The sequence below is a fragment of the Mus caroli genome, chromosome 12, assembly GCF_900094665.2.
Source record: "Mus caroli chromosome 12, CAROLI_EIJ_v1.1, whole genome shotgun sequence".
NCBI lineage: Eukaryota > Metazoa > Chordata > Mammalia > Rodentia > Muridae > Mus > Mus caroli.
Window position 1 is genome coordinate 74917038 of NC_034581.1, and position 13045 is coordinate 74930082.

Sequence of the window (13045 nt, forward strand, 5' to 3'; positions counted from 1 at the left end):
CTTCTGCCTCCCGAGTGCTGGGATTAAAGGTGTGCACCACCACGCCCAGCCAGATTATTTTCTTTGACATTTACTATCCTCCTTTTTTTTTTTTTTTTTAAAAAAAAATTTTTTTTAACCCCCCCCCCCCCCACATTGATCTTTGAGACAGTCTCCTAGTGTCCTGCCTCTGTCTCCTGTCTTGGGGTGGGAGTTGTAGGAATACAGACTCACTCTAGCTGCCCCTGGCTTTCCCACAGGTCTGGTAGGAAAGCTGCCGAGCCAGCACTTTTAGCTGCACCCTGAGCACACTCTGTTGAGACAGCTTCTGTCTCTGCTTAGGCTGCAGGCTGTTGACACAGAGTGGGAAGGGTTTCTGCTTTCCTTCCGTTCCCTGCATCACCTCTTTTTCCTCAGAGCTCCTTCTCATAAATGCTTGTCCTTGGCTTTCATGTGGGGGATTTTTCCAGATGTTTAAACCTTGGTTGTCGATTCCTATTTAAGAAGGAGACACAGGGTTAAGGAATTAGCTTTCATGACATGTTCAGGGCCTGAACTTGATTTTCAGTATCACACTAAAAACAGACAAAAAAAAAAAAAAGAGAGAGACATAAAGGCTGATAAGAAAAGCCAGGTGTCTTTAATCCCAGCAGAGGCAGTCAGACCTGAGTTTGAGGCTACCCTGGTCTGCAGGTTGAGTTCTAAAACAGCCAGGGCTACAGAAAAAAACCCTATCTCAAAAATAAACAAATAAATAATCTGATAAGATGCATCAGCTGGTGAGTAAATAAAATGTAGGCACACAGTGGCATATTATTCAACAAGTAAAAAGGAACATGCTATAAACATGTAATCCTCTTGGCCTTCCAAGTGCTGGCACTTCACACATGTGCCAGTTTCTCAACTTTAGCATGGATGAATATTGATAGAATCATGTCACATGGAGCTGGGCAGGGTGGCTCACAACTGTAACTGCTGGAAATTTTCTTTCCTGTCTGGTTCTTTTTTTTTTTTTTTTTGGTTTTTGGTTTTGCTGTCCTGGAACTCACTTTGTAGACCAGGCTGGCCTGGAACTCAGAAATCCACCTGCTTCTGCCTCCCGAGTGCTGGGATTAAAGGCGTGTGCCACCACACCCGGCTTCCTGTCTGGTTCTTGTCTCCTGACCAAGAATATTGAGGTACACAATTAGGAGTAAGCAGAAAATAGAGGACATATTTAATGAAAATAAAAGCAGCTCTTGGTAGCCAAGATTTAGTTTTCTATTTTATGTATATGAGTACACTGTAGCTATCTTCAGACAGACCAGAAGAGCGCACTGGATCCCATTACAGATGGTTGTGAGCCACCATGTGGTTTCTAGGAATTGAACTCAGGACCCCTAGAAGAGACAGTGCTCTTAACTGCTGAACCATCTCTCTGGACCCAGGGTTGCCTTTTTAAATGTTAATCCCAGTTGGCTAGTAAATTGGAAGGAAAGGTGGGGACCAATTAGAGAGAGCCCTCCAAGCACAAAGACCTGACTCTGTTGAGTCAGTTGTCAGCAAACAGACCAGGCTGGCCTCCAGCTCACAGGGGTCCAGTCTGCCTGCCCTAGCCCCCAGAGTGCTGGGATTAAAGGCACCACCACCCTGCAGTAGTTAATGTTTAAAAAACATCAAGTGAATTGGGTTGAACAATGGTGGCAAATACCTTTAATCCCAGAACTTCAGAGTCAGAAGCAGGCGGATTTCTTTTTTTTTTTTTTTTTTTGGTTTTTCGAGACAGGGTTTCTCTTTGTAGACCAGGCTGGCCTCGAACTCAGAAATCCGCCTGCTTCTGCCTCCCGAGTGCTGGGATTAAAGGCGTGCGCCACCACGCCCGGCTACAGGCGGATTTCTTGAGTTTGAGGCTAGCCTGGTCTATAGATCGAGTTTCAGGACAGCCAGGGCTACACAGAGAAACCCTGTTTTGGAAAAACAAAAATGAACTAACAAACAAAAGTAGTGGGTTGAGTACACAGCAGCTACAGCAGGATTTTGGGGGCTGATGGGCTCCTTTTCAGTAGCTGTAGTTAGTCAAGTGTCAGTAATTGTGTATCTGATAGGTTATTTCTCTGCCACCAGTCAAATGAGCCAATTCAAGCCAGATTGGAATATATTAAGTGCAGGTTTATTAGGAAGCTGCTCTGTGCAAGTTCACTGGCCCCAAGGATTGAGGCTAAGAGAGTCACCATGAGAAGAGAGAGAGGTGAGGGGTGGGGGTGGGGGGAGGCAGAGAGAGAAAGGGCAAGAGTGCAGAGAGCCGAGAAGGAAAAAATGAGACCAAATGTCTAGATTACAGAGGGAGGAGCCTCTGTGGGAAGGGCAGTCTATTCCCCCGGGCTGTATTGTTCAGTGTTGGGCGCAGGGTATGCCAGACAGGGACTGAGGGATGCTGGGAAAACATGGAGGCCAGGTCTGCTTTGATATGTAAAACATGCACCTCAGTCCCTTGTCCAGGGTCCTAAACCAAACATCCCAGCCCCTATTTCCTGCTAACATTGGGGCACCGTTATGGGGTGTGGGCCAAGTCCAGGAAGAACTGGTTGTTTCACTGCTGTCCAGACTGACCTGTCTGGGGATAGGGCTGTGTAGGCCCAGTTGAAGCAGTCTGTGAGGCTAGGCCAGAGCGCCTGTGAATAACTGGTTTGGAGCTTTCCTGGATGCAGGCTCTGAGGGAACACCTCCATGTTAGGGGCAGGAGAGAAAGTTAAGGAGTTTATGAGGAAACCTTTTTCTTGGGTATGTATTTTGAAACTCTCAGGCCTATGGTCTTGGTAATTGTAGGAGGGGTGGGGGTTCCCAGGATCAGGGTAAGGGAAGTAGATCCTACCCTACCCCCAGGAATAGGCAGGCAGGGAGGGAAACAGGTCGTTACTCCACAGTACTTATCTTTAATCCATTTGATTCAAGTGTCTTTCCTGAAGCTTATAACAATCTTTTTAAGTTTACAAAAAAGATAAATCCTTCATAACTTGCATTTATCAACATCAAAATACCTTCCTAGACCATCAAACACTTTCTTAGACACTTTCAGCATCTAGTCCCTCTGGCTGCTTGGTGTCTCCAGAAAGGAATCCTTTAATCTTTTACCCTTAGAGGTAATCCCTTAGGATTTTGTATAGCTATATGTAGGGCCTTCAGTTTAGCCATTATGTGATTTAAATTTTTTGAAAAGATGCATTTATTTTTATTTTATGTGCACCAGTGTTTTGCTGACATGTATGTCTGTGTGAGAATGTCAGCTCTCTATAACTGGAGTTACAGCAGTGAGCTGCCATCTGAGTGCTGGGAATTGAACTTGGATCCTTTGGAAGAGCAGCCAGTGCTCTTAAGTCACTGAGCCATCTCTCCAACCCCTGTGATTTACATCTGTACTATTCTGATGCTGGAAGAGGTAGTTTCTTGGCCCTTTTGTGCAGAACACAGTTGGTAAGTGTTTGAAAGTTGCTTTGGTTTTGGTTCTGGTTTTGGTTTCTTCTGGTCATTTCCATCTCATCGTTGACCTTTCACAGATATTCTGTCTAGGTCTCAACCTTCAGTTGTCTTCAAGCCAGTTACTAGTTCATCCTTTCAAAACGTTAGGGAAAATTTAGGAAAATTTGTGTTTTAGGTTAATACAAACCTGTGGCAGAATTCTAGGCAATGAATTATCTAGTTTGTTTTCCATAGCAGTTTCTGTTTTTTTTTTGTAACCCTGAGTAAGTTACTTCTTTGTGCTTTGAAACAGACAGGATCTTTGTATGCAGTCTTAGCTGACCTGGAAATGTATATAGACCAGGCTAGCCTCAAACTCAGAGAAATGCCTGCCTCTGTTGGGATTAAATGTATGTGCCATCAAACTTGGTATTTTTGTTTTGTTTTGTTTTCTGATTTTTCTCTTTTTAGTGGTGGTGGTGAATGAAAAATGGCTTTATTAAGATTATTTTCTAGGGGCTGGAGACACGGCTCAGCAGTTAAGAGCACTGACTGCTCTTCCAGAGGTCCTAAGTTCAATACCCAGCAACCACATGTACAACCATGGTGCATAGTCGTCTGTAATGGGATCCAGTGCCCTCTTCTGTTGTGCCTGAAGACAGCTACAGTGTATTCAGATAAATTAAATAAAGAAATCTTAATGACTAAGCCTGGTCTTGAACTCAGCGATTTGCCTGCCTCTGCCTCCCGAGTGCTGGGATTAAAGGCATGCGCTACCACTGTTTGGCTGAACCCAAGGTTTTATGCTACTAAGCAAAAGCTACCCTGCATGGTATTCCAAGGCTTTTATAATTGACTTTGAAGGTACTCTGCCTGGCTTGTCTTCCATATCCCACTGACCTCTGGCTTTTCTCTTCAGGTAACTTATGCTGCCAGGGATGCGCAGATTTCAGTGGCTCTCTTTCTCCATCTTCTTGGATACCCTTTCTCTAGAGATTCCTATGAAGAGGAAAATATGGACCAAATCAACTGGCAAAAAGCCTTGGAGAAATGCAGGAATATGGTAGACATCCCATTCCGAAGCAAAGGACTTGGCCGGCTGGTTGAAGAGGTTAATGGGGAAGCACTGGAGTCGCAGCTGAAGCCGAGAAATAGGAAGGCTAAGACTGATAGAATGGTGCCAGGCAACAACCAAGGGAGAGACCCCAGGAAGCATAAGAGGAAGCCCCTGGGGGTGGGCTATTCTGCCAGGTAACCCGCATGTTCCCTGATGTTGAAGAGTTAGAGCCCAGCTTTACCCAGAGTCAGGCAGCAGAGACCCAGCGTTAATGGACCTTTATGACATTTGCGCTGTGCTTCTGTTTGTGCTCTTCTTCTTCTTCTTCTTTTCCCCTTCTCTCACTTTTCTGTTTGTCAGTTGGAATAGAGGTGAAAGTATTTACCCATGCTTTGTCACCAACCCTAGTGCAACCTTAGGCCTGTAACTTCAATGGCTCACCAGGTAGAGGCACTTGCCGCCAAACCTAATGGCCTGAGTTAAGTCTTCCAGACCCACATGGTAGAGGGACAGAACTGACTCTCAGAGTTGTCCTCTGATCTCCACATGCACATGTGTGCTCCTCCTCCAGACTAAACAAGCTATAATAAAATATTTAAGGGGTTGTACATTTTATGTTTGAGACAGCTTTGAACATGAAGAACATGAAGTCCTCATACTTAGCAGGAGAAGTGCACCTTAAGATTCCTTGTTAATTTAGCGTGATTTCAGCCTCACACCAACTTTATTGTGTAGCTAGTGAGAATCTCCCATGTGACTGACACCTCTCGAGGAGGGTGCTTTGAGTGGAAGTGTGATCCCTAGAACATGGCACCTTTAGGAATTAGATGATTAAGTTGAAGGAAACGTTGCATGGGAGCCAGTAATCAACCCACGTGGCCCTCGTTTCTTTATATTGAACTCTTACCATTTTAATTTAGTGTTGAATTCAGTGATTTAGCAGTTTATTGGTGCTCTGTTTCTGTTTACACTCACAGCAGAACTCTGTGAATACCACCTAATTCTCTTCCCAGTGCCTCAGTCCATGAGTATAAAAATTCGAGGTATCATTTGTAGCTCTGCTTCCTAGCCAATACAGATTGAGAATCGAGTGTGGTTTTTTGCCTGTTTGCTTTTTCTACTTGTATTATATTTGATGCTGATGTTGAGAATAATTTGAGTCATTCAGAAAGGAGTGTGGAAAGGTCTTGGGAAACTTGACTAACAGCTTTCAGCATGAGATTTCCTTTCCCTGCAGAAAATCCCCTCTCTATGATAACTGCTTCCTCCAAGCTCCTGATGGACAGCCCTTGTGCACCTGTGACCGCAGGAAAGCTCAGTGGTACCTGGACAAAGGCATTGGAGGTGTGAGACTCGTCTGCCATGCTTGTTTATACATAGGGTCTTGTTGTGAGTAGGGTGTGGAAGAGGGAGACTGGAGGAAGACCAAGAGGGCTTGAGATGTTCGGGCTGGGTAGTCATAAGCTGGAGTTCTCCGCTTGCACACAAAGAACAGTAGTTAAGAGAGCTTCTTGGGAGCGCCCAGCACTGATGCGTTCTCTTTTTCCTAAGAGCTGGTGAGTAAAGAACCCTTTGTGGTCAGGCTACAGTTTGAACCTGCAGGAAGACCTGAGTCCCCAGGAGATTATTACTTGATGGTTAAAGAGAACCTGTGTGTTGTCTGTGGCAAGACAGATACCTACATCCGGTGAGTATGGTATTAGACGAAGTAATCTGCCTCCTGTGGCAGTTGCCTGTGTAGTCATATGTTGAACCCTCAGATGCCCTGGTTGAGTTTTCCCACAATGGCAGAGAGTCTTACTCTGCATACGTCGCAGTTTTCCTAACAGCGTCAGCCTTCTACCTGCTGTCTCTCATGGCCTCTGTGGCTCCTAAAGCGGATTTTGAAGCTGGATCCTGGGATCCCTCCCTGAAGCTCTCGAGCTTTCTGAGCCGTAGTGTTGGTTATAGAGTCTCCCAAGGTTGTCCTTTCACATCAGGGTTCCCACAGTGGATGTGAGGCTGGCCACTGGATTTGCATACTCCCCCCAACCCCCGGCCCCTGTACAGTCATTCTCTCTCCTCCTTCCTCTCAGCTTCCCTCCCTCCTTGCTTCCCCATTCCCTCTCTTCCTTCCATCATTTTGGTGTATTTTGTTACTCTCTTTTTTCCTTCTTTTCTATTTTTGTTATTTTCTAGTGTTACTCTTATTTTTTTTTTCTTAATCTTAATTTTTTTCAGAGATCACTTTTCTCATTTTGAGGCAGAATATTTCTTCTTTTATTTTATTTACTTATGTATATTTTAGAGACAGTGTTTCTCTGTGTAGCCCTGACTATCTTGGAACTCACTCTATAGATCAGGCTGACCAGAAACTCAGAGATCTGCCTGCCTCTGCCTCTCTAGCACTAGGATTAAAGACATGGGTGTGCCACTACAGCCTGGCTGAGACAGTATTGCTGTGTAGCCTTGGGTGTGGCTGCCCTGCTGACTTAGCCTTCCAAGCTGGAATCAGAGACATGTGCCACCATGCTACTCTTTACTGGTTCACTCCCTCTCTCCTGGCTCTGCTATGTGAGACAACTGTTGCCACTGCATATAGTTCTGCTTAGAAAATGATGACACACCTTGGTGAGCCAGGAATCGATGTCAGAGTAATAGAGTCCTCAGATAAAGGAAATTGGTTTGCTTAGCCCACCAGATGTCTTTGAGATTTACTGTGCAGGTACCAAAAGTCAGTATAATACCATTTCATTTCTCTGAGAGTCTCTTTTCTAGGAACATGGTATTTGTTATCAGCCCCTGCCGTTGAAGCCTGACAGCACGTAGTCTGTACTTACTTTAAGGGAGAAGACCCTAAAGTGCAGGTAGATAAGGCAAGCAGGTGGGCCTGAGAGTCATATAGGTAGTATTGCCTTCATGTAACCTCTGTTGAGTTGTGCTGCCCAAGCCTTCCAGTATCTCACTTGCTGGCTCCATATAAGCTCTGTATTATAAGGTACTGAGCATTGCTTTTGGGGTGGGCTCATTCCAGGAAAAATATAATTCCACATGAGTACCGCAAGCATTTCCCTATTGAGATGAAGGACCACAACTCCCATGATGTGCTGTTGCTCTGCACCTCCTGCCATGCCATCTCTAACTACTATGACAACCATCTGAAGCAACAGCTGGCCAAGGAGTTCCAGGCTCCCATTGGCTCAGAGGAGGGCCTACGCCTGCTGGAAGACTTAGAGCGGAGACAGGTGCGTTCTGGAGCCAGAGCCCTGCTCAACGCAGAGAGCCTACCTGCCCATCGGAAAGAAGAGCTGCTGCATGCACTCAGGGAGTTTTACAACACAGATATTATTACAGAGGAGATGCTTCAGGAGGCCGCCAGCCTGGAGACCAGGTACAGCATACTGTTCAGAGAGAGAATGGGGTGTGACTCAGTATCATCAACTTTCACGACTTCATGAGAATGCTTGTCACAGTCACAGTGCTTAGTCACACGCTTATTAATCTGTCTGTCTAAGACTCTGTGGAGTAGAATCAAACAATCTAAGAATTTCCTTTTCATAAGAGATGGCGAGATGGCTCAGGTTAAGGCACTTGCTGCCAAGTTTGACAACTTTACTTGAATTCCTAGGACCTGCATCATAGATCAAGAGAATTAATTTCTAAAAGCTGTCCTCGAACCTCCACTCATGCCATGGCATGCTTGTGAACGCTAGCATGCACTTGTACACCACACAGACCAATTCCTAAAGAAAATGTGATTTTTTTTTTAAAGATTTATTTATTTAGTATGTATACAGAGTTCTGCCTGCATGTATGCCTGCAGACCAGAAGAGGGCACCAGATCTTGTTATAGATGGTTGTAAGCCACCAAGTGGGTGCTGGGGATAGAACTTAGGACCTCTGGAAGAACAGATAGTACTCTTAACCTCTGAGCCATCTCTCCAGCCCCGTGGTGATTTTTTTTTAAAAGAGATTTGCTGCCAGGCGTGGTGGCGCATGCCTTTAATCCCAACACTTGGAAGGCAGAGGCAGGCAGATTTCTGAGTTTGAGGCCAGCCTGATTTACAGAGTGAGTTCCAGGACATCCAGGGCTATACAGGGCAATACTGTCTTAAAAAAACAAATAAGGGCTGGAGAGATAGCTCAGAGGTTAAGAGCACTGACTGTTCTTCCAAAGGTACTGAGTTCAAATCTCAGCAACCACATAGTGGCTCACCCATAATGAGATCTGATGCCCTCTTCTGGTGTGTCTCAGACAGCTACAGTGTACTTATATAATTAATTAATTAATTAATTTTTTAAAAAACAAAAGAAAGAAAAATCAAATAAGTAATTAAAAAAATAGAACTTTCAAAAGAAAGGCCTGTGGTTGCAGGGCAGAGGGTAGCTGTTGTAAGAAGCTCCTCTGGGGGTCACTGAGCTGGCTTACAGACATGAGCACCGGCTGCATAAGCCTAACATCCTGAGTAAGCACCCCCCTTGTGGGCCTGTGGTAAAAGGAAAGAACCAATTTCTAAGAGTTGTTCTTTGACCTCCACACAAGCTACTGTAACCCTGTGTACCCAAACACAAGCATTCATGGCTATATACATACTAATAAATGAAAACAATTTAAGAAGTTCATTTGGGAATTGGTCAAAGGCAATCTCCTTAATATAATGTGATCTTGACAAGTTACTTAACTTTAACCTCACAGTATTTAATTAAAACTTAGAAAGTAACTTTTACGCTATGACTACATAAAGTAGAATAAAATTTAAAAATACATTTTAAAAAACTTTGGACAATTAGAAATATAAGATATAGATGAAAAGTCATTAAGTTGCTATTAGAAATAAAAAGTCAATTAATGGAGCCTGTTAGTGTGGTGCTAGTATCTGCTTAAGAGATATTTTGTCTGAGCTGTAGGAGCTCAGTAGCATGAGTGAGACAGGCACTTCTTGAATAAAGAAATAATTATTTGCTGCTATAAATAAAGTTTTACATTTTTTATTATTGATAACAAAACATTGTAGGCATTTAGCCTCATTGCCAGAGATTAATGGACATCTAATCCTATCGATTCGATCATCTCATCTAAGCTGAGAGCCGCATAGTCACTCACAGTTCTTATTGTTGAGCCATGTACTTGTTCATGCCCCAGGATTGTAAACTTCTTGTTTAGGAACACTGAGATATATCGATGAATTCAACTATGGACTCACAGGGAAGGAGGGGAAAAGAGAAAAGAAAGAAGAAAAAAATTAAATAGGAAAGCCGATGCTCAAATTTCTATTCAGTGGGTCTGGACAGTTAGCGCAGTGAGACAGGAAATATGAATGAATGCACTGGTCACAAGTCTCACAAACCTAGGTGTGAGGTGTGAGACACAGAACCACATGTGCTCCACTTCATGGCAATTTAGATATTCCAAGGTATTAATTGGCTGTTATTTTCATCTTATGTGCTGATTTTAGGATTTACCTCTATAAAAAAATCATTAGTCCCAAGTCCACTTAATTTGATGATGATCTTATAGAGTCAACAGATACCTCACGGTTAGCAAATCTCTCTCTCTCTTTTATTGTTTTGTTTTTTTTTTTTTTTGAGACAGGGTTTCTCTGTGTAGCTCTGGCTGTCCTGGAACTCACTCTGCAGACCAGGCTGGCCTCAAACTCAGAATCTGCCTGCCTCTGTCTCCTGAGTGTTGGGATTACAGGAGTACACCACCATGTCCAGCTAACCATAGACCTTTCTAATAAGTCAGTTGCTGAGTTAGAGGATAGATTGAGACTGAGAACGGGCTGTTTGGGGACAGATTGAAACTAGTGGGGTTGGTGGTATTTGGAAGGCAGAGGCAGGTGTATCTGGGTGAGTTGAAGGTCAGCCTGGCTTCCATAATGAGCTCCTGGTCAGACAGAGCTACCTAGAGAGATCTTGTCTCAAAAACAAAAACTAAGACCAAACAAAAACAACCCCAAAACAACAGTGGGAAATATGAAGCACCTGCAGATGTTTGGAGAGCCCAAAGTTGCTGAGCTGGTGGGGGGCTTAGGATGAAGGATTGGAAATATAGATGTTGGGAGAGGAAAGATCTTGGTGCAAGGGACTTTTTTGAGAAATGTGGTTTCACTTCTTGAAGGAGGTAGAGGGAAGTTGTGGGAGGCTCTATTCACATAGTACCAGCAGTTTTCATGGTTTCCTGTCTAGCTGGGGACTAGGCCCCGGGTGTGTGTTTGTGTGTGTCATCTTCTGCTATACACTATTTGCATAGCTGACAGCCATAGGAACTCTTACGGTGACCAACACACTCCTCACCAGTGTGGTCTGACATGCTTTCTGTGAGGAAGAAATCACTAAAGAAGTGGATCACCTTGAAATTTACACCCAGGTCTGCCAGTATTCTGAGAAATCAGCCATTAATAATTAATGGCTTACAGAGAAGTAAGTTGTTCCCTGAGTAGCCTTGAACCAACAAATACAAGATCAATATTTCTAACCTATCATCAGCCAGGCAAGATTTCCCTATAGGGATAAGTATATGTGACCTTCCCATAAATATAACTTAAAACCCCCAAATCCCTCCAGTTTGAGCCTGTATCCTACATATTAAGAAAAAATAGAGGTTAAAAAAAGATATTTTGCCGGGCATGGTGGCGCAGGCCTTTAATCCCAGCACTCGGGAGGCAGAGGCAGGCGGATTTCTGAGTTCGAGGCCAGCCTGGTCTACAGAGTGAGTTCCAGGACAGCCAGGGCTATACAGAGAAACCCTGTCTCAAAAAACAAACAAACAAAAAGATATTTTAAAAACATTTAAGCCGGGCGTGGTGGCGCAGGCCTTTAATCCCAGCACTTGGGAGGCAGAGGCAGCGGATTTCTGAGTTCGAGGCCAGCCTGGTCTACAAAGTGAGTTCCAGGACAGCCAGGGCTATACAGAGAAACCCTGTCTCGAAAAACCAAAAAAAACAAAAAAAAAAAACATTTAAAATACAGTGTCCTTTATCTGCCTATGAGATTGTCGAGTGATTGTTTTGCTTAGACCCTTTACGACTTCATGTTTTGGCAGGATATACAATGAAAGTTATATTCCTCATGGGCTAAAGGTGGTACAGCGTCACACCGAGGGTGGGCTGCGCTCCCTCATGCAGCTGGAGAGCCGCTGGCGTCAACACTTCCTGGACTCCATGCAGCCTAAGCACCTGCCCCAGCAGTGGTCGGTGGACCACAACCATCAGAAGCTGCTCCGAAAGTATGGGGATGACCTTCCCATCAAGCTGTCATGACTGCTGCTGCCTGCCGGTCAGGACAGGCAGGAAGCAGGAGCCAAGGTCAAAATCACCTCCTACTGTTTAATGTTCTTAATGGTCGAAGCCCTGGTAACTCAGCTCAGAGTGCTAACCTACACTGATCCCCTGGTACTTCTGATGGAGCAAGGCTGTTGTTTGAAGGGGAGCTTATGGTTTTGAGTTTAGTTGGGGAGTCTATTCTTTTCTCCTCCTTTCTCTCCTATTTTTGTGTGCAAAAGCTTGACCTTCATTTTCACTCTCCCTCTCTGCTTTTCCTAAGAGGGAGAAGTCTTCTCTGAAGTAACTTGTCAGGCCTGGGAAGACGTTTGTAATTCTCTTTGCTGCATTGTTTTTTCCAGGCCAGGTAGAACTTTTTCCAGAGTTGAAGAAGTGACCCAAGAGTCACGTTCCTATTCCCCGTTCAGCCTCACTATTTTAATCTTTCTTGCTCTCCCATATGTATTTGTTTGGGGCCCATTCCAACTGTATTACTTGGATTTATTTTACATGCTTGAAAATGTTCTCATTCAATGCATACAGGACCAAAGGCCAGCTTGCTATGAGCTTCTTCCCTGTCGCAGGGGAAGTCCTTTTCTGGAAATGGGTGTTCAGCTGCTGGGCTGACAAGCGCTGACCCTTTCCCAGGAGAGCTTTGACACATGGCTCAGCCTCTCCTCTGGTTGCATGTCCCTTGTCCTGCTTCTGAGGACCATGATTTCTCAGAGTCTGCGCCCACTTCCTTTGGTGTTCATGTTTATGTAATACTAACCTCTCCTTAGTCCTTAATTCACTCCCAGAGCCATTTGGCCAGGTTTCAGTATGAGAACTTCACCTCCCCTGGAGCCTGAGACACTGAAATTATCTGATACAATAGAAGTTTAAAAGGGTAATGTTTCACCTTTCAAAATGTTAGACTACTACTTTGAGTATGAAATCAATTTATTAGCAATTAGAATTTTTTCTAAACTATTAGGAAAACTTTCTTATTTTATAAGATCATAACAAGCTTGAAAAGAATTTTATGTCCAGAATCCAACAAGAGTTCTATTTTGGAATTGTACCCAAGTTGCTTATAACTGATCTGACATTGATAAATAAAACAACTTCAAAGCACAAAGCTCAGTGATTGTAAATGTGAAACTTTTCTTACTAACGTTATGAAATGAGTAAGTATTTTGAGAGAGTAAGTATTTCTTCTGCAGAGTCCCTGCCTCGTGGCAGTACTGTGACACTTACATAGCATGGATACACCATACACACTGCACCACAGCCTTTGGGATGGGTTTGCAGTCCACAAACACCTGTGCGTTTTACTCTCTGCCCCTCTGCC

General features: G+C 44.0%; 1 protein-coding gene across 5 annotated transcripts in view; it reads left to right on the plus strand.

Moving 5' to 3' along the window:
* Exd2 (exonuclease 3'-5' domain containing 2) overlaps nucleotides 1-12832 on the plus strand; it is a 36407-nt gene extending 23575 nt beyond the window's left edge. For all 5 annotated transcript variants that reach the window (XM_021179601.1, XM_029484800.1, XM_021179602.2 and 2 more), the window contains 5 exons: nucleotides 4334-4665; nucleotides 5709-5815; nucleotides 6023-6158; nucleotides 7485-7841; nucleotides 11496-12832. In XM_021179601.1, coding sequence (XP_021035260.1) covers nucleotides 4334-4665; nucleotides 5709-5815; nucleotides 6023-6158; nucleotides 7485-7841; nucleotides 11496-11712 — 1149 coding nt within the window. In that variant the 3' untranslated portion in view covers nucleotides 11713-12832. The remainder of the gene's footprint in view (nucleotides 1-4333; nucleotides 4666-5708; nucleotides 5816-6022; nucleotides 6159-7484; nucleotides 7842-11495) is intronic.
* Nucleotides 12833-13045: the final 213 nt, after the last annotated feature.